Below are 19937 nucleotides of genomic sequence, written 5' to 3'. Positions count from 1 at the left end.
GATAGCACTGTACCTGTCCCTCCCAAGTTCAGCTTCAAGTTCAGGCTCCAAGGTCTCTCCCTCCAGCTGCGGAGGAGGTGCCAGCCCACGTGAGATGACGGAGGGTGAACCGTGCGGCGCTGGGGTTGTCCCAGCCCCCGGATGTGGGAGCAAGAGAGTCCCCAAGCCCGGGGAGACGGGAGGTGCCCATCAGCCCGGCCCGGGCGCAGGGCACGGCACCGGCCCTGCCGCTCGCCGGCGCTGACCCTCCTGCCTGTCCCGCCCCGGCCTGGCGCTCTCCCTCCCGCTGGCCAGCCGCCCGCCCCGGTTGGCGATGGAAGGAATGCGCGCAGGCTGCTGCTTTCCGGCGAGCTGCTTTCATTGCGGGTGGCACCGGGCCCCGGCAGCTGCGAGACGTCACGGTGATGGCGGGGGGAGGCCTCAGAGGAGGGTGCAGCCCCCCTTGCGCTTCACCTCAGAGGCAGCCCGGACAATCCCCAGCTTGTGCTGGCTGTAGGGCGGGTAGCGCAGGGCGTTGAGGGCCTCCCGGCCCATGCTGCGGTGCAGGCAGCCGCGGTGGTGGGTGAAGGTGTCGAAGGTGAACTTCCCGTGGTACATCCCCAGGCCGCTGGTTCCTGCAACACACGAGCACGGTGCCCCGGTTGGCAGATGGATCTGGGCGTTGCTGGTCAGCCAGCCCAGAACCCAGCTCCCAGCTACGCCCTCAAGGGCAGCGCGGAAGAGGCATTGGTGATGGAGACGAGTTGTGTCTCCAGATGGCACTGTGTCTTCATCCAACACCAAGGGTGGTAGGGAGCAACAGCCATCACCAGGCTTCCCCGGAAAGGGATCTAAAATAGAACCACAGAGATGGGCTGGCTGGGCACCAGATGGTGCTTGAGGGATGTTTGGAGAGGGAAGACCAGGCTGGGAGAAGGAAAGGTTTTCAATGACCCTCTTGTCAGTCTGGATTTCAGCGCTGCAGGTAGCACTTCGCCCTGGTGCGAAGCTCGCCAAGCTGAACTGGGATCAGAGAGCTGCTGACAGAGTTTTGCAAAGCATCAGCTTCCCCTGGGAGGGACTGTGCCCAGAAGGATTTCTGAGCCAAGGGAGTTGGATGAAGGCTGGAGCCTTTTGCATCATCCTGCTGCTTTGGGGAGAGGTTCTAATGTGCCTGCACTTTGCTGGTGGAGTGGTGGGACTGGGAAAGGCAGCGCATTCAGCGTGGCCTGGCAGAGAACCGGCAGCGAGAGCACTGGTCAATGCCCTCCTGTGATGTTTTGTACCAGCCTGAACCAGGTATGTCTTGTTTAACAGAAGCCCTGGAGCACACTGGGAGATGATGTCCCCGTCTCAATTGATGTTTAAACATCTAAAACACTCCCTAAAAATAACTAGTCTTGTCTCTGTATCTTCAGCTCTTCCTTTGCAGGTGCTACCGATATCCCCTCTCCAGTTTCTGTTCCCTTTTTACGCTCATTCCGGATGCTTTATTAATGAAGAAAAGAAAGGAAAGAGAAACCTTTCTGATCACCCCACTTGGTGCTGGAGAGATGGGGCAGGGCAACACTGGCGCTGTGGTGTTGGAGCAGGCAGCAGCAGCAAAGTGCTTCCGCTGGGCAAGCAGAGACATGCTCCAAAATCCATCCCCTCCATGCTGGCCCCACTGCCAGGGAGACTCCGGGAGTGGAGGTGGGTGGCTGCCAAGGTGAGGATGTGACCCATCTCCAGGAATGAGTGAGGTCGCTGTTGGGTTGTGGAAGCTGCTGGCTAGGAGCACATGCAGGAAAAGGCTGGCTGAAGATATTGAAACCTGAGTGCTGATAAACCTACAAACCTATGTGATTAAATCCTCTTGAGTCAGCCCAAACTGGATGGTCTTCCTGTTAAAATGCAAATCCTGCTCAAGTGGAAGTTTGGTGTCTCCTGCATCAGCGAAGAGGCGAGGGGTGGGGTAGAAGTGTTAAAATCAGGGGAAGTGTCCTGGTTTCGGCCAGGATGGAGTTAACTTCTTTTGTAGCAGCGGATGGAATGCTGTGTTTGAGAGTTAAAATGAAAGCAGTGCTGATAACACCCTGATGTTTTTAGTTGAGTCAGACAGTCAAGGACTTTCTCAGCTCTTCATATCTCTCTATTCATGAGAAAGGAGGGGCGAAGCCAGGACAGGTGTCCCAAATGGGCCAAAGAGAGTATTCCACACCAGTTACATCCTGTTCAGTATAAAGGGGGGCTGATGGGAGGAGTAGCAGGGGCGGCTCCAGAACACACAGTTTTTGGGGGACGGTCGGGTTCTGGGATGGCTCTGGGTGGCACGGTGGAAGGAAAGCAGCTTGTGAGGAACCGCCGGAACCCCACTCCCCATTCCCTGCCCCTCCCCGCGCCATGTTGCGGGGAGAAGGAGGGAGTAAAATTGTGATGAAGTTTATGTTTGCTAAGAAGGGGAGTGGTGGGGGGAAGATACTTTAAGACCTGGCTGCTTCTCATTCTTATCTCGACTGTTTCACTGGGTGTATTAATTCTAGTAGTAATAAATCACTTTCCTTTATTCTGTGCTGTCTGTTTTGCCTGTTGCAGTAATTGGAGAGTGATCCCTCTGTCCTTATCTCAAGTCCTAAGCATCCCAATATATATTTTCTCCCCTTTCCTCCTGACAGGGGGAGGGAGCAAGCAGCTTGGTGGGCATTTGGCCTCTAGCTAGCGCCAAGTCACCACAGCAGCGAAAGAAGGTCACTGGATGACTTTCAGTCAGCTGCAAGGTTGAGCCCGGGGTGGAGAACAGAAGGTGGTTTTTTGTGGCAGTGAAGGTGGTCTGATTGAAAGCGGGTGCCTCCGCCACACGGGCTCCTTCCTCTCCAAGGGAAATGCTTCTGGACACGTTTTTCCCAGCCTAAGTAGACACCCAGAAGAGGCCAGAAGAAATGCAGCCCCAAGGCACGGTGTCTGCCTATGAGTTGTGAAGTGCTGCTGTGTCACAGGGGTACCATAGTGACTAAAAACTTCCCCAGATGCCTGGGACCCTCACAGCTTAGTGAATCGTCCAAGCTGGAAATGGAGGTTGGGAGACTTTCAGGAAGAACTGTGGTGTGTGCTTGCTCTTACTCTGCCTGCTGAGAGGTGGGGGGCTGGGAGGAGTGCAGAACTGGGCACAGCTTTGTTCGGAACTTTAGAAGAATGAAAGGATTGTTTTCCAGCCAATGCTCTGGATGGAAGACACCTCATGGGAGCAGAGAATCAAGTACATCACCCAAACCACAACCCCACATGCCTTACAGCTGATATTAGAGTCGGGGGGGGGGGGGGGGGGGGTAGGTTGGGGAAGACTTTTAAGATCATGGAATCCAACTGTAAAGCTAGATGTAATGGGAGGGGTGCACGTTTGGTTAAGGCATAAGAAATTCCATCCAGACCCGGAGTCTGAAATGGAGATCCAGATCCATGTAAAAAACCTAAATCACAAATTCCTGAAAACTGGGTAAGTGACAATTCCTGGGCTTTCTCCTGCAGAGGAAAGGGGCAATGCCTATAGAGGCATTGCGCATGGAAAGGGAGGGCTGGAGATGTTCCTGTGGTGGCAATGGTCAAAATTCCCTAGCATTTAGGCAAGATGTTTCCTCGTTGGCTAGGGACAGGCAGGCAGGGGGATCGGGACCTACCTATCCCTCCAAAAGGCAGCGAGGTCAGCGTCACGTGCATCAGGGTGTCGTTGCCGCAGAAGCCACCGCTGCTTGTGCGCTCCAGGACCTGGTTCACCACCTGGGAGGGGAGCAGAGGAGGTGGATGTAGATCCCGTGACCTGTTCCTGCAGCTCCAGCTGTGATCCCTCCCCCACAACCAGAGCTGTCTGCTCCAAGGAAAAATTTTTGAGCTGGAACATGGCTGAATACAGTGGCTAAGGAGCACAGGGAAGGTGTTGCCCTGGCTTCACATGCACCTTGTCATCGGAGGAGAAGGCGTACACAGCCAGTGGCTGCTCACGGCTGTTAATCAAGGCAATGGCTTCGTCCATGCTGGCCACAGTGACAATGGGCAGGACAGGGCCGAAGATCTCCTCCTGCATGATAGAATCAGAGGGCAGGACATCGACCAGTACCGTGGGAGCTGCGGAGAAAGAAAGATGGAGCCATCAGCCATACACAGTGGTTGGAGATGACACCTTGCTCCTCCTCAAGACCCACACCTCCTCTAAGATGGGACACCCTGCCAAGCTCCCCGATTCCCATGCAAACCTTCCCTAAGTGTTGCTTCATCTAGAACCTCCCCGTTGGCTGTAAGCCCTACACCATGCAAGAATGAAGACACATGCAAAGTTCTGGCCCTCACCAATGTAGCGCTCCTGCTCATCCGTCTGTCCTCCGATGGCCACGCGCCCGCTGCCCAGCAGCTTCTGTACTCGCTGGAAGTGCTTGTCCCCCACAATGCGGCCAAAGTCAGGGGACTCCCGAGGGTCGGGGCCGTAGAACTCAGTGATGGCTTTGCTCAGGGCGGGCAGCAGCTTCTCCCGCATCTCCACGCTGCACAGCACGTAGTCGGGCGCGATGCAGGTCTGTCCCGCGTTGAAGAAGCGGCCCCAGGCCACCCGCCGGGCCACGTTCTGCACGTCGCAGGTGTCAGACACGTAGCAGGGGTTCTTGCCCCCCAGCTCCAGCGTCATGGGGGTGAGGTGCTTGGCAGCGGCTGTCATCATGATCCTCCCCACAGTGGCGTTGCCTGCGGGCAGGGAAAGATGTGTGACGGCAGGGGTCCCACCATGCTCCAGTCTAACCCATGGCCTTAGCCTTAAGAGGAGCCAGGGAAAGCCTGTCAAGTTCCATTCCTGTCCTGCATCCACCTTGGCATTCAGCATGTGACTGAGCCCTCAATCCAGCACACTTTCCAGTTCAGCCCTGATATGCCCCAGCTCAGTCACCACAAAACCTGGGACACATTAGGGGAAGATCCTCAGCTGGATCTGGAGACCAACACCCCAACGCAAGCGCAGGGAGGGGGCCTTGTGCTTGCCAGCAGCTTGCCTGCCATCCTGCCTCCGAGGGCAGGGACAGCCACAGCAGGGTGGCCGGTGGGAAGCCCTGTCTACCCAAACAAGGGTTCTGCCCTGATCCAGGGGCCATACCAGTGAAGAAGATGTAGTCAAACTTGTTCTCCAGCAGCCTGGTGGTCTCCTGCACGCCAGCGGTCACCACGGCAAAGCAGTCCTGCAGCGTGAGAGGGACAGACCCTGGGCATGAGCTGCTGCCCAGGCCACTCCATCCCCATCTCCACCAACAGTGTCCCGCGCTGCCATGTGTGTATCACCGGCAGGCGCAGAGGACGGAGGTATGGCAGCACCCGACACCAGGGCTGGTGTGGCCCTGGGGTGTACAGGGCAGGGTTGGGAAGTCCCCAGCCATGAGACCAGGATGGGGACAGCTCCTTACATTGTCCAGGTAGGTGGGCAGCACTTCAGCCACGAGTTGCTCACTCTTCTTGGTCATCTCTGAGGGTTTGACGATGACACAGTTTCCTGTGGAGAGATGGAGAGGACATAGAGTGGTGACACGGTGACAGCCAGCCCTTCTGCATCCCAGCCTGAGGACAAAATGCCTCTGCAGGTGCCCAGCACTGCCTGGACCCTGTGGGCCAGAGGACAGGGTCGGCTCACCGGCTGCAATGGCCCCGATGAGGGGCACCAGGATGAGGTGGATGGGGTAGTTCCAGGGCGCGATGATGAGCACCACCCCGTAGGGGTCCTTGCGGATGAAGGCCGAGTCCAGCTGCGTCACCTGCAAGACAGCCACCACGTCAGGAGTGCTTTGTCACACCACCAGCGCATGCCTGTATCCCACCCATCGCTGCCTGGCAGGTGGATCCTTCCCCCCATCCTCTTCCTCAGTTTCCCCCTCACCAGATTCCTGTCCACGTGCTCATCCTTCATCCAGGTGCCCAGGTTGTTCATGGTCTCATGGAGCTCGTTTTTGCAGAGGAGGATCTCGGAGAATTCGGCTTCAAATGGCGGCTGGGGACACAGAGCACCCCACGTGACTGTGGCACAAGGCTCCTACCCATTACCCACAGGGACTCTTGTTACCCTCAGGATCTAGTGTCCCGCACTGGATGTACACTTTGCTATCAATCCAAGTGGCAAGGCACAGCCTACCGTGGGGTGGGACTGAGCATCACTGCTTCCACAGTGTTGGGGTTTGGGGAGCTCCAAATCCCATTGGGATATCACTGGCGGCAGCAAGCTGCCTGCTTGCAGGGATTTCCCATCTGGGAGTGCAGCTGAGGTTTGGGAAGATGAAGTATCTGAGAAGGGGAGGGCCCTTTGGTGGTGTTTTGTAGAAGAAGGGGCTGGGCTGGTTATTGAGTGCTGTTTGGAGACAGGAGCATTCTGAGTCACGAGTCCTTTTCCCATCGCATTTCTCACACCAGGTTGATGGACCCAGCAGGGTGGGGTCCTTTTTTTCAGACCTGCCAGAGATGCCACAGGGATTTAGCCCTATAAATAAGAGCTCAGAAGAGATCTGGGTTCAGTTTCCCTGTCCACCTGGCTTTGGTTTCCCTGCCATGGATGTGTCACTGGCACAGGAATAGTACGGGGGGGGGGAAGTGATGGATTCAACAGATAAAACCAGCTGGTTCGTGGGTTGACAGGGTATGTGGGAGCAAAGGAGATACCCAGACTTTGGAGCCTGTGGAGTGAGTTGAGAAAGCAAGAAGGAGATCCACTTCCAAGCCTAGGAAGGAGGGAGAGCAGGAAGCGAAGGCTTCCAGGGTGTTGCCTTCTGCGGGGCTGGAGGAGGGAGAGTCATGCAGAGAGGGAGTCCAAAGGACAGAGGAGTTGGGGAGCAGCAGGGTTCTGTGTCTCAGCACGACGTCTGGAGGAGAAGTGAGATCAAGGAAGAGTCTGGGCTGCTCCTCCAGGCAAAGGGAAACCAGCAGACTGGCACGTTGGACGTCTCTTCCAAGGAAAAGGGAACCTCGCCCAAAAGAGGAAGCACAGCCAACGGTACTGACAGCCACCAGCCCTCTGTGGCGGGCGAGGGAGCTGTCTGGGTTTGTGCTGGGGATGCAGCCCCATCCCAGCAGGACCAGAGCCCCGCATGGGGCTTGCAGGGTGCAGCTGCCCAGCCCGAGCACCAAGCCCTGTGCCTCGCTGCAGCGCAGACAGAAGGAGAACCAAGAACATGGTGGCCAGGGACGGTGTTGTGGGGGGTGCCCAGCGCTGCCCCAAGAAGAGGCAGTGTGACCCACAGGCTGCAGGGAGGGGACCGGCAGTAGGTGTTTGGGTGTCTTGATTTGCCTTTCACAGGACTTGCAGCCCCAGGGGCAGCTCACCTTGCCTCACCGCGGCAGCAAGCATGAAGCACGTGCACGGCTCTCCTTGCCGTGTGGTGGGATGCAACGCTGACGCCTTCCAAAAATACTTGGAAGCATCCCGTATTCTCCCTGTTCCCAGGCATCCCTCAGCAGGGCTGAGCTGGGCAGAGCTTTGTGCTCACCCCACATCTGTGTCCTTGTATGGGCTGGAGGGGGGTTACAAAGCCGTGGCTGTCACCAGTAGCTTGGGGACAGCCCTCAGCACAGTGCTGCTGGCCCGGGCTTGGCGTGGGTGGATGCAGAGGGAACTGTCATTAAAAGATAACGGACCAATGACCAGACTACTGTGAAATGGTTAATAATTATACTGGCTACGCGGTTACGTCCCGGATCTCACCCTCCAGCATCACTGCACTTTCATTGGTGGAGTTTTTCCTTCTCAGGTCCATCCCTGAGGCGAGAGCAGTTGTCAGGCACCACTGGTTTTGGGGAAGGTGGACTGGCCAGATCGTCACAGGACACTCACCACCAGCTGGAGCCCTGGGCACCTCAGGAGCTACGAGCACTGCACCGACCAGACCTGAGTGGAGACGCTCACCACGGTGCAGGCAAGGGAAGACCATCCCTTTTCCCTCTGCTGAGGGAGCGTCTGCCCAGAATTGAGTCACTGCTAGCAGCACTGTACTTCCCAAATCCCGGGGAGAAGCACAAAGGGTGTGGAAGGAAATGGGGCAAAACGCAGTGGCACCTTTCCCTAACGGCTCTGGGTCCCTTCTCTGCGTGACAGCCAGCTGCTTAAAAATAGGAAAACTGGTGTGGATCCCATCAATCTGGGCTGCAGTGAAGACAGGGAGGGTGTCCAGAGGGAAGTTGTGAACAAGGATGGAGCAGAACCAGCGGTGAACCCTATGTGGTGTGTGAGGCTCAGGCTGTGGGCGAACGTGTGGTACCACAGGGGGAACTATGAGACTGCAGGAGGATGGAGCACCTTGGGGGTTTATGGAGACATGGGGGACAGATCTGGGCATGGATCTGCTTCTGTCACTGGCCGTGGTGACCCTGACATAGGCACGAGGGAAGGGGGGAAAAGGGACAGGGGATGATGCAAAGCCCAGGTCTGGGCTCTGAGCACTAAGGGGGTGACGCCTGGTGGAAAGCCCAAGGCAGGAGCCATGTGGATGGCGTGATGAGACTTCGGGATGGACCTGACCAGAAAAGAGGTAAACTGAGGCAGGTGATTTTGGGAATGGCTAATTGTGTCTGGATGTTCTCTGTCCACCCTGGGTGGAGGGATGAGCTCTGGAAGGGTGGGCTGGGATGTGCTCCAGCTCGATCTCCCATCTACCCACGTCCTCTGGCTCCAAGCCTAGGCAGAGCCCAGCCCAGGGAGGCCCCCTCTCACCTTGCCCATGTCCACGGCGGTGGCCTCCAGGATGTCCTGCTTCTTCTCACCCAAGAACCGTCCCAGGGCCTCCAGCTGGGCCATGCGGTACTGCATGGGCCGTGTCTTCCCCGAGAGCCAGGCTGCCCGCAGGCGGCTCACCAGCCCAGCGTAGGGGTTGTTGCTGCGGGAATGGGGATGTCAGAGGGACCCCAGCCCTGTCCCAGCCCCTCCTGCGCCCACTGCCGAGGGAAAGGAGCTCCACATCATCCCAGCCCAACATCCCTGGGGATAGGACAGGGTGTCCGGACCTCTCCCGCTTCCCCTCCGCCCTTGTCATGCATTCTCACCTTGCAGCATCGCCCTCCACACTCCCCTTCCCACCGCTGGCATCATCCTCAGGGCCTTTCTTAGTCCCGCTTCCTGGGGGCTGCTGCTGGGGGGAATCAGGGGACTGCTGCATATTGGGCTGTAGGAAAACACTGCTGGTCTCCACGGTCTAAGGGAGCGGCACGGTGCTGGTTATGCCACGGCTGTCGCCAGGCTGGGCAGGCAGATGGCAACACACGTCAGTTGGGCTGCAAACCGCAGGTTCCCCGCCCCAGTTAAGAGGGTGCCCTTCCCAGAGGAGGTGCCTCAGGGAGCCTGGCCAGCACCCTGACACTGCAGCCAGGCTCCTCCTGAGCACTGGGGCTGGCAGGGCTGCAGGCACTCCAGTCGCTGCTATGTCCCGCTCCCCCAGCACAGGGAGGCTTTCTGCCCCTTGGCTGCCTGCCCTGCTGCATGTCACCGCAGGCTCTGCTCCAGCCCAAACCACTTGGGATGCAAGACACGCCTCGAATCCAGCCCCGGGGCACCAGGCACAGGGTGGCAGAGATGGACACAGCCCCAGTAGGGTGCGACTGTGGGGCTGAGAGTGTCAGTGTAATGGGTGGGGATGCTGAGGGTCCAGAAACCCACCTCCTGGGGCTCGGTGGCTGGATTCCCGCCTGCCCCCCCCCCAAGCTGGGTGACAGAGGCACAAGCCAAGACCAGGCAGGAGAGCTCAATGCAAAGTCTTTACTACAGGCAAGGTTACACAGAGCAAAAAGCAGCAGCTGGCACTGAGGGGAGCGAGAGAGAGAGATTCATCTGGAAGGAAAGGTCCATCTGATGGGAGATGGGGTGAACTGCTGGTCCTCAGCCTCTCAGGGACCCGTTCTGGGCTGGGAAGAGTTGTATGGGGTGAGAAGAACCACTTTTTGCCATTTCTGATGTGTCCTGGCCAACGGAGCAGAGCAGAGGCCAGCTGGGGAGGAGTGAGCGTGCAGAGGTGTCTGTCCCCACCGTCCAACCTGCACCAAGCCAAGGACATGGCATGGAAATGGGACCAACCTCCCGGGAAGGGGTGGTTTTGCTCCCTGGGGGGGTGTCCAGCCAGAAATAGGTGTGTGTCCGTCCCAGTCCATGTGCAGCACGGGGCAGCCTCAGAGCAGGGTGCACATGCCCCTGCGCTTGATCTCGAAGGTGGCCGTCATCAGCCCCAGCTTCTGTTGGGTGTAGGGCGGGTAGCGCAGGGCGTTGAGGGCCTCCAGCCCCATGTTGCGGTGCAGGCAGCCGCGGTGGTGGGTGAAGGTGTCGAAGGTGAACTTCCCGTGGTACATCCCCAGGCCGCTGTTTCCTGCAACACACAAGCCCGAACTCGCTACAGGGACTCCGCTCCTGCCCGCACCCAAAGAAAACCTTACGGGCTTTTTTGCATGCAAATGCTCCTGCTGCTGGGCGACGCAGACGCGGTGCAGGAGCTCTCACCCTTCCCCGCGCCTTGTCCAGCTCTGTGGTCACTCAGGATTCCACTGCAAATCCTTCTGCAGGTCACCAGATGGTTTGGGGGTCCACATGCATCACTTTTAGCAGCACTCTTTTACTTGCACAAGTTTTCTGGGCCTGTAAGTCTCTGTTTCTCTCTACCACCTCTCTGTGCTCTGCCATAGCGACCCACAGCTAGGAGCTACCAGCACGGGCCCCAGGGCCATCAGCTTCTTCCCAAGGTCCCAATGACTGGAGCCGCGCCGGTGCTCCTGATTCCTGGTTTCAGCTTGAGGCTGTGCACCACACTTAGCAGCCGAATGACCTCACACCCAAGCTGCTGTGAGGGCTTTGGTGATCCCATCTCACCTCAATGACTTCAGACCCTGATAATTTGTGGCAGTTCACCTGAATCCCTTCCTAAAAAGATAAGTTACGGTACGGGAACCGTCAGATTTGTCCCCCGAGCCATGGTCAGGCAAGGAATTAATTGGGCTTTGCTGTGGTGGCGTCCTCCTATGTCCGAATCAGCTGCCAGCCCCCACAGAGATGCTGAGCACAGGCAGTGTAAAACTCAGATCTTTTCCTCAGAGAATATTCTTGGGAAGAGAGCAGGACACCAGGGAAGTGTTCTGGGGAAATACCACCTGGGGAAATACCACCTGTATTCTGTGCTCTGCCCTGGAAAAGGCTATGGCCAGGGCCCAGAGCAGGGCAGAGGTCACTTTTCACCTGAGAAAAAAATCATTGCTGCTCCCAGAGAGCAGAAACTCTTTCTCTGTGCTGAAGGCTCTCCCAAGGTGCCATTTGCAGAGGTTCCAGGTATTTATAAGCATTTCCCTCTCACTATTCAGTCTCAAAGTACAGGCCTGCTCCTGAGTGGCATTCTGGGCAGCACACTGCCTGCAAGACGGAGCTAACCTTCCCCGGAAGCGCCCCGAGTGGGATGCACTCTGAGACGAGGAGCAGGGGGATGGAGAGACCAAAGGGAGCAGGACTGGAGCAGCTCCAAGGTAAGCCTGAGGGAGGCAGGACCCCAACCACAGCACAGATCTCACTCAGGGTACTCAGAAATACCAGGGAAATAAGCAGGACGGATTTCCCCGGTTTTTCTGTGAAGCATTTACACAGGAAACACCGTGCTTGGGATGGGAAACGTGGAGAGAAGAAACCACAGAGTGAACCCAGTGGAAACAGGGCTGCAGAGCCAGAGAGCTCAGCTGCAGTGCAGAGAAGCACAAGGCTTCTGGCAGGTTCTGGCCTGTGCAGACAGATTTCCCTGCAGATCACGGAGCCCCCCGGAGCCGGGTGCCCCATCTCCCCTGAGACCCTTCATCACGGTGGCCGGTACGGCTCAGGCACCAGGGGTGGGATCACACTTGTCTCACATCGGCCAGGGATAGGTGGGCTGGGGGATCGGGACCTACCTATCCCTCCGAAAGGCAGTGAGGTCAGCGTCACGTGCATCAGGGTGTCGTTGCCACAGAAGCCGCCGCTGCTTGTGCGCTCCAGGACCTGGTTCACCACCTGGGAGGGGAGCAGAGGAGGTGTATGTAGATCCCGTGACCTGTTCCTGCAGCTCCAGCTGTGATCCCTCCCCCACAACCAGAGCTGTCTGCTCCAAGGAAAAATTTTTGAGCTGGAACATGGCTGAATACAGTGGCTAAGGAGCACAGGGAAGGTGTTGCCCTGGCTTCACACACACCTTGTCATCGGAGGAGAAGGCGTACACGGCTGTTAATTAAGGCAATGGCTTCGTCCCGCGGCCTGGCTCAATGGGCCAAACATCACCCAACTCATCCATCAGTGCTACATGCCCATGGCAGCTGAGCTCAGAAGACTTCAGAGCATGCTCTGGGGTGCCAGCATGGTGGGTATTAGCCTTTTGGCCCTGTTTCCCTCACCCCCACCTCCAGTCCCCAGACCGCACGCACCTTGCTGTCGCAGGAGAAGGCGTAGATGGCCAATGGCCGTGGCCGCGCATTGATGAAGTCAATGGCCTCATCCAAGTTGGCCACAACAACGATGGGCAGGATGGGGCCGAAGATCTCCTCCTGCATGGCAGGATCAGAGGGCAGCACGTCAGCCAGCACCGTGGGAGCTGCGGAGACAGGTTACGGCAACACATCACTCACCGCACAGGCACGGCAGGTCCCGCCAGCCCCGGGCCCCGCGTCCTCACCAATATAGCGCTCCTGCTCGTCCGTCTGTCCTCCGATGGCCACACGCCCACTGCACAGCAGCGCCCGGACACGGCGAAACTGCTTGTCCCCCACGATGCGGCCAAAGTCGGGGGACTCTCGAGGGTTGGAGCCAAAAAACTCAGTGATGGCCTCACGCAGGGCAGGCATCAGCTTCTCCTGCATCTCCACGCTGCACAGCACGTAGTCGGGCGCGATGCAGGTCTGTCCCGCGTTGAAGAAGCGGCCCCAGGCCACCCGCCGGGCCACGTTCTGCACGTCGCAGGTGTCAGACACGTAGCAGGGGTTCTTGCCCCCCAGCTCCAGTGTGATGGGGGTAAGGTGCTTGGCAGCAGCTGTCATCACGATCCTCCCCACGGTGGGGCTGCCTGTGGGTGGGGAAGATGTGTCACAGCAGGGATCCCATCAGCTTTGGCTCAGCTGTGGGACATGACATACTGGGAAGCCAGTCCAGGGTAAACACCCTGAGTCCCCCAGACACGAGCACACACTCTGGATTGTCGACTGGATCCAGAGTGCCCAACAGAAGCACAGGGAAGGGGCCTTGTGCTGCTGGCAGCCTGCTCACTGTCCCACCTCCAAGGGCAGGGACAGCCACGGCAGGGTGGCTGGTGGGAAGCCCTGTCTGCCCAAACAAGGGTTCTGCCATGATCCAGGGGCCGTACCGGTGAAGAAGATGTAGTCAAACTTGTTCTCTAGCAGCCTGGTGGTCTCCTGCACGCCAGCGGTCACCACAGCAAAGCAGTCCTGCAGTGTGAGAGGGACAGACCCTGGGCATGAGCTGCTGCCCAGGCCACTCCATCCCCATCCCCACCGACAGCGTCACACACTGCCAGGCTTGTGTATCACCAGCAGGCGCAGAGGACGGAGGTACTGCAGCACCCGACACCAGGGCTGGTGTGGCCCTGGGGTGTACAGGGCAGGGTTGGGAACTCCCCAGCCATGAGACCAGGATGGGGACAGCTCCTTACATTGTCCAGGTAGCAGGACAGCATTTCAGCAAGGAGTCTCTCAGTGTGCTTGGTCGTCTCTGAGGGTTTGACGATGACACAGTTTCCTGCAGAGAGATGGAGAGGACATCAGAGTGGTGACATGGTGACAGCCAGCCCTTCTTTACCCCAGCCCCCCTCACTGGTGCCTGCAGGCCAGAGAACAGGGGCAGTTTACCGGCAGCAATGGCCCCGATGAGGGGTACCAGGAGGAGGTGGATGGGGTAGTTCCAGGGCGCGATGATGAGCACCACCCCATACGGGTCTTTGCGGATGAAGGCCGAGTCCAGCTGCGTCACCTGCAAGAAAGGTGACAACCTCGGTGCCATTCCCAGGGCCTCCTGCCCAGCCTCAGCCCTGCTCTACCACCCATGATCCATCTCCCCCTCTTCCCTTCCCAAGGACATCCCAGAGCTTCTGCCTCACCAGGTTCTTGTCCACGTGCTCATCCTTCATCCAGTGCGACAGGTTGTTGAGGGTGTTGTTGAGTTCGTTCTTGCAGAGTAGGATCTCCGTGAAGTGAGCCTCGAAGGATGGCTGGGGACACACATCACATAAACATCACACCAACACCGACCCCCCTCCCTCCCCTCCCACAGCAGAGGTCTCTCCCCTCTTTGAAGAAGCTATGGCGGAGAAGCTATTAAGGAGAAGTTGCTGTTGCTGCCTGGAACCCCCAGGCTGAATCAGAGTCCCTGAGACTTTGGGAAAACACAGATTTGGGGAAAAATCCCCAGTACTTTACATCTTCATGATATTCAACAGGTTCTTGAGCTGAGCATCTGGGAGCTGCTCACCTGGCAACAGGGCCCTGAGCCAGGCGGGGACCATGCAGTGTCCCAGGAAAGCTGGTACTGGTGTTGGATGCGGCTCCACGCCACTGACCTAGGACACGAGGATGCTCCTGCACTGGTGCATTTGTGTCCCAACCTTAGACACCTGGTTGGCAGCAAAGCCCCTGAGATCCCTCCCACGGCCTGTGCAGGAGAGCTGAGCTTTGTATCTTGCTCTTTACAAAGAGAAATAGGAAGAAAGCCAAGGTGTTGAACACCACAGGGCTCCCGCACCAGGCAGAACTTGCCCCCGCAGCTGCCAGGGCTCCGGCATGAAGCTGGCACGGGACCGGGAAAGGCGGGTCAGGTGAGACGCCCCAGTCAGGGAATTAAACAAACCCAGCAGGTTTCTCCATGATAAACTGTCCCAACAGGCAATGACTAACTGGACGGTGACTCGGAAGTGGTGGCAGCACGTCAGAGCTGGGGTGGCAGGGGGTGCCGAGGCATTTCCTGCGGGTGCTGGGACCTCTCTACTGCTGGAACTGCAACAGCTCAGGACCGCTCTTGCAGGAGAAGTGTGAGGACGTGATAAACCAACTCCTCAGGCTTTACAGAGCCCCTCCGCTGCCCCAAAGAGCAGGACAAGCGAAGCTCCTGCGCCATGAAGCTATGTTTGCAAAGCATGGTGGGCACCTCCCACCACAAGGTCCTTTGGGCTCCTCCATCCCAGGGTGGGAGCCTTCCTCCACCCCTGCAGCAGGACAATGCTTCGGGGTGGGAGAGGTTGGTTGCTGGCTCCCACCAGAAAGCCCCGCTCGAGAGACCTTGATGTCCCCAAGACCACTCAAGCTGCCTGGACAGTGCTGCTGCCAGAAGGCTGAGCTTCTCCTGGACACGAGGGCTCAGCAGGCATGTCTGGTGTCTGGTGAAGCAACGGGGCTGCTCTCAGCCCGGTTGCATCACTAGCAGGATGAGGAAATTGGTGATGAAGACAAGCTATTAAGGGTTTTGATGGGACACGAGGGTTTTAAGATGGGACATTAAGTCTGAGGTCATCCAAGTGCCTTCAGTCACCGGTGGACAGAAACCGGCATCCCTGGAGGTGAGGCACCCGCCTCAGGTACGTAAGACCAGGTGAATTGCCCATCAAACTATGAAGGCCTGGCTGCATAACAAGCCTATTACTAGACAACCAGCTCTAATTACATACAATTAGGAGATGAAGGACGCACTTCAAGCACTGATGTCTATCAATGCCTGGCTGAAGGAGAAGGCCCTCACCTCAAACAAACAAGGCAATTACAGCCTTGGGGAGATGTCAGGATGTTGATACCCTCTCTGAGGTCATGGCTGCTCCACTGATACACCCACGGACACAAGTCCTTTCCACCACTACCAGATAAGACCAGTTATGCTGTGCCAGGACCAGTCATCCCTCCAAAAATGTTTCCTAACACCTCAGGACCAAAGCGTGCTGTGACCCGTTGGGCTGCAGCCCATGTCAGGAGGGAGAAAAGGGGTCCTGAGACAGCCAGAGAGGAGATGAGCTGAGACTGCTAGCACAGCTATGTCAGGAATGCTCCATGGGAGCATCCATGGGACCATCCGGGAGCTCCTGGTGTGCCGCGATACCCAGAGCCACATTCAGGTCCCCCCTGTGCCACATCACAGCTCAGCACCGTGCCAGCAGAACCAGCCACTGCCGGGCTGGGGAGCCGCTCCGGCCCTGTGCAGCCCTGGGAGGAATGTGCAAGGCCAGCGTGTTGCACAACGCCTGTAATCCCGGGTGCGACCGCGCTGGTGAGGAGCACCACAGGACATCACCCTCCACAGAGGTCGCATGAAGCCACCTGGGACTCACACAGGGTGGACACGGTGGGTGAAGCTCAGTAACACCCAGGTTCCCACGTGTCATCAATCGTCAGGGGCTTTGCCCCGTTGAAGCGCACTGGGGACAGGGCGAGGGGCATTGAGCCTGCCTGGCAGCACGGTCCCTAAGCATGCTCCAAACACCCAGTTTGTGGAAAGCTCTGCGGGGACCCAGCACCTATGGGTGCTCCACACCAGCCCTGGCACACATCAGGGGGGTTGCAGGACCCCAGCAAGGGGATCTCCATGCCCAGAGCCCCACACCTACACCCAGGAGGATGCGAGAGCCGGACAAGAGGGTATGAAGGACCCCGGTGGCCAGCACCCGTTCCCCTCTCACCTTGCCCATGTCCAGAGCGGTGGCCTCCAGGATGTCCTGCTTCTTCTCATCCAAAAAACGTCCCAGGGCCTCCAGCTGGGCCACACGGTACTCCATGGGCCGTGTCTTCCCCGAGAGCCAGGCTGCCCGCAGGTGGCTCACCAGCCCGGCATAGGGGTTGCCACTGTGGGTATGGGGATGTCAGAAGGACCCCAGCCTCACCTCAGCCCCTACCACTCCCAAGGAGGACAGAATGGAGCCACCAAACTGTAGCCCTGGGGTTGCTGGGGAGAGGGCAAGGAGTCCACACACCTGAGCAAGGGCACCTTGGGCCACCCGCCGCCCACCCCGCTCCCCGGCACCGTTCCCAGCAGTCCCTCCTCTCCTCCCTTGGGCTGGGGTATGGTGGCCCATGGACCCCAAACTTGTTCCCCAGCATCCCTCATCACCACCCTGTCTCCTTTCTGCCCCCAGCCACATGCCCCCCTCGCTCTCACCATACAGGACTGCAGGTCACCGGTCCCTTCCCAATGCTTCCGCTGCCTTCACTGCCTGCGCTGCACCCGGTGGCTTTCCCGGCATCACTGCCCACGGGGACACACTGGCCGTACCCCGGGGGGTGCTGCCCAGAGAGCTGGAGGGGCTGCTGCATGCCGAGCTGTGGGAAGGAGCTGCCGGTCTCCACGGAGAGCGTGGTGGCCCTGGGGAGACACACGGGGTAGGTTATGTCACAGCTGGAAGCGCCAAAGATGCAGCTCAGCTCCCGTAGGAGTCACCCCACAGCCAGACACCAGTACCCCAAACTGGCTGGGGCTGCCCACGGCACCTTTGAAGGGTGGCTTGGTGCTCAGGGCTGTCCCGGCCACAGGCTGACTCAGCCCCATGCAGCTGCCTGAGGCCCCGGTGAGTCCACTGGGAGATGCCTGAGATTCCCAGGCCCTCCCCACACTCTAGGATGGCTGTGAGTCCCTGGTCACATCCTGCTCAGGCTGCCCTGCTGACGTGAGGTCACCCCGTGGGGACCTAGGTGTAGGGCAGCATCCCAGGCTGGCCCACGGGGACCACCAGGGACCCTGATGTGGGGCTGTGTCTGCAGCGCAGCGCAGCCCACCTTTGGGCACAGCATCACTCCCCCAGCACACACCCAGCCCCAAGCTGGGCGGCAGAGCTGCAGCCCCACATCTGCCCCCTCCACCCCCTCCATGCCCAACGCACCCACCCTTCCTGGAGGGAACCCCCTCACCGCGGTGCCACAGTCTCCACCTGCATGGGGCCAGAGAAGCCCAGCTGTGGGACCAGGCAGGTGCCGCGCAGGGGGTTCCTGGTCCCTGGAGCACCGTGGTACCTACCTGGGGCTGAGTGGTGATGAAGGGTGCAAGGCTGGGCTGGCACTGTCGAGTCTCAGGGTGCCTCTCCTAAATGCTGTAGGGCCAGTGACCGAGCCCCACGGCCAGGGGCGGGCAGGACTGTGCCCCGCCTCCATGGGGCTGGCAGTGGGGACAAGGTCTGGGATGGGATAGAATCGGACCTCCCCCAAGGGATGATGGCACTGGGCAACTCCCATGGCCACCAAACCACCACCATGAACCTTGACCCACTGAGACCCCACAGACACCTCTCACCCTGCTCCCCTGGGCCACCCTGACCCATAGGGACCCTACAGACACCCCTCATCCTGCTCCCCAGGGCCACTCTGGCCCATTGAGACCCCACAGACACCCCTCACTCTGACCCATTGAGACCCCACAGACACCCCCAAGGGACCCCGTGGGTCCCCATCTGTTCCTAGGGCTGCACACTCCCACTCTGGCTCAGCCTGTGCCCTGCCTAGCTGGCACAGCAGCCTCGGGCTCCCCACATGCCCGCTCCACTCCCGGCCCTAATTACCCCACTTTGTAAACAGGAAGGGCCTCAGCCCTGCCCCACATGCCCCAATGCTGCACCCCGGGCTCAGCCGCTATGACCACACTGCCCGGGGACCCGCAGCAGCCCCCAGGGAAGGGGGAATGGTTCCCCCCCTCCAGCAGCACCGTGAGCCTGGACAGGATGCCTGGGGCAGCCCCAGGAGCCAGCCCCACTTTCGAGGGGGGCACAGCTGTCCCCAAGCAGCCCTACTACCTCCACATATCCACAAGAGGGACCTGCGAGGGGCAGCAGCACATGTGGAGTGTAACAGGGTCCCCCACCCCAATTAATGCTGGGAGTTCGGGAGGAGAGGCTCCACACGGCCCCCCGGGACAGGGAAAACGGGGGCACAGGCTGTCCATCCAGCAGAATCACCGGAGCCCTGGCAGAGGGGGCTACGGACCCGGGGCTCGCTTGGACTCAGTGGCCCCGGTGGGGTCCGTGCTGGGCCGGGGTAGGGGCTGCCCCCCGCCACTCACATTCGGGGCCATGGACCCGTGCCCCCAGAGAGCGGCCCTCACCTCCAGCACCCAGGGGTGACTCCTCTTGTCCTTGCCCCAGGCGAGGGGGCGATGGAGGGCGGGAGGGGGAGCCACAGGGCTGGTGCTGCTCCCTGGCAGCTCCCAGGGCCTCCAGCCCCCTGCACCACTGTCCCGGCCCCCCATCCCATGGGAGCCCCAGCACCCTCCCCACGCAGCGCTGGCCGCGCTCCCACCGCGTCTCAAGAATCCCCCGCTACCGGCTGGTCCGGATCCCGCCCGGGCTCCCCGGGCTGGGGATGTCACCCTCTCCCCGCCCGGCCCCGGGGTCTCACCGCCCTGCCCCGGGGCCTCCCCGCCCTGCCCCGGGGCACCGGCACAGCGCAACCACTGGCACCCCATCATCACCCCGCGCCCGGGCACCCTCCCGGCTCCCGGTTTTGGGTGACATAAAAAGCGTACACCGAGCCGCCCCCTCAAACTGTCCCCGCACCCCGAAACCGGCGCGTCCCCCCTCCCGGACACCCTATGGCATCGCCCAGGGTGGGAAGGGGAAGCGAGAGCGGCAGGGCCCAGGGCAGGCACCGAGCACCACGGGACACCAGCGTCAGTCTCTGCTGGGGGGAAAGGGGTGCTGTGCGGGTGGCGGTGGGGGGCTGTGTGGGCTGGGGTGGGTGATGAGCCAGGGGAGGCGTGCAGTGGGTGCTGTGCTGGGTGGTCAGGGTGCTGTGCGGGTCGGGGTGTGATGGGTGCTGTGCCAATTGGGGAGGAGGGGTCAGGGTGCTGTGCAGGGGGGATCATGGTGCTGCGCAGGTGGGGGTGCAATGAGCGCTGTGCAAATTGGGGAGGGGGGCCAGGGTGCTGTGCAGGTCGGGGTGCGATGGGTGCTGTGCAAATTGGGGAGGAGGTCAGGGTGCTGCACGGGCTGTGGTGCAACGGGTGCTGGAAGGGGGGA

At 59.6% G+C, this 19937-nt stretch overlaps 2 protein-coding genes and 1 long non-coding RNA gene across 3 annotated transcripts; 1 reads left to right on the top strand and 2 right to left on the bottom strand.

Annotated features, from left to right (window-relative positions):
- Positions 1-420: 420 nt before the first annotated feature.
- On the bottom strand, positions 421-9805 carry LOC311191058 (aldehyde dehydrogenase family 3 member B1-like; the record flags this gene model as incomplete). The annotated part of the gene is made up of 11 exons (XM_084263154.1): positions 421-614; positions 3633-3732; positions 3911-4077; positions 4300-4686; positions 5090-5171; positions 5394-5479; positions 5618-5738; positions 5861-5971; positions 8678-8840; positions 9007-9155; positions 9761-9805. The coding sequence occupies 11 exons, from the start codon at positions 9803-9805 to the stop codon at positions 421-423; spliced, it is 1605 nt and encodes a 534-aa protein (XP_084119280.1).
- LOC311190855 lies at positions 912-2525 on the top strand. The gene is made up of 2 exons (XR_014617252.1): positions 912-1278; positions 1398-2525. It is a non-coding gene; the product is annotated as an uncharacterized lncRNA (long non-coding RNA).
- A 317-nt stretch (positions 9806-10122) lies between the features above and the next one.
- LOC311191057 (aldehyde dehydrogenase family 3 member B1-like) lies at positions 10123-18994 on the bottom strand (the record flags this gene model as incomplete). Its single annotated transcript, XM_084263153.1, has 11 exons — positions 10123-10316; positions 11872-11971; positions 12379-12545; positions 12627-13013; positions 13311-13392; positions 13617-13702; positions 13813-13933; positions 14061-14171; positions 16620-16782; positions 17842-17861; positions 18983-18994. 11 exons carry the CDS (start codon positions 18992-18994, stop codon positions 10123-10125), a joined length of 1443 nt encoding a protein of 480 aa, XP_084119279.1.
- Positions 18995-19937: the final 943 nt, after the last annotated feature.

This window comes from Gallinula chloropus (assembly GCF_964237585.1).
Source record: "Gallinula chloropus genome assembly, chromosome: 4".
NCBI classification, from domain to species: domain Eukaryota; kingdom Metazoa; phylum Chordata; class Aves; order Gruiformes; family Rallidae; genus Gallinula; species Gallinula chloropus.
This window is presented reverse-complemented; position numbering and strand designations above follow the sequence as displayed.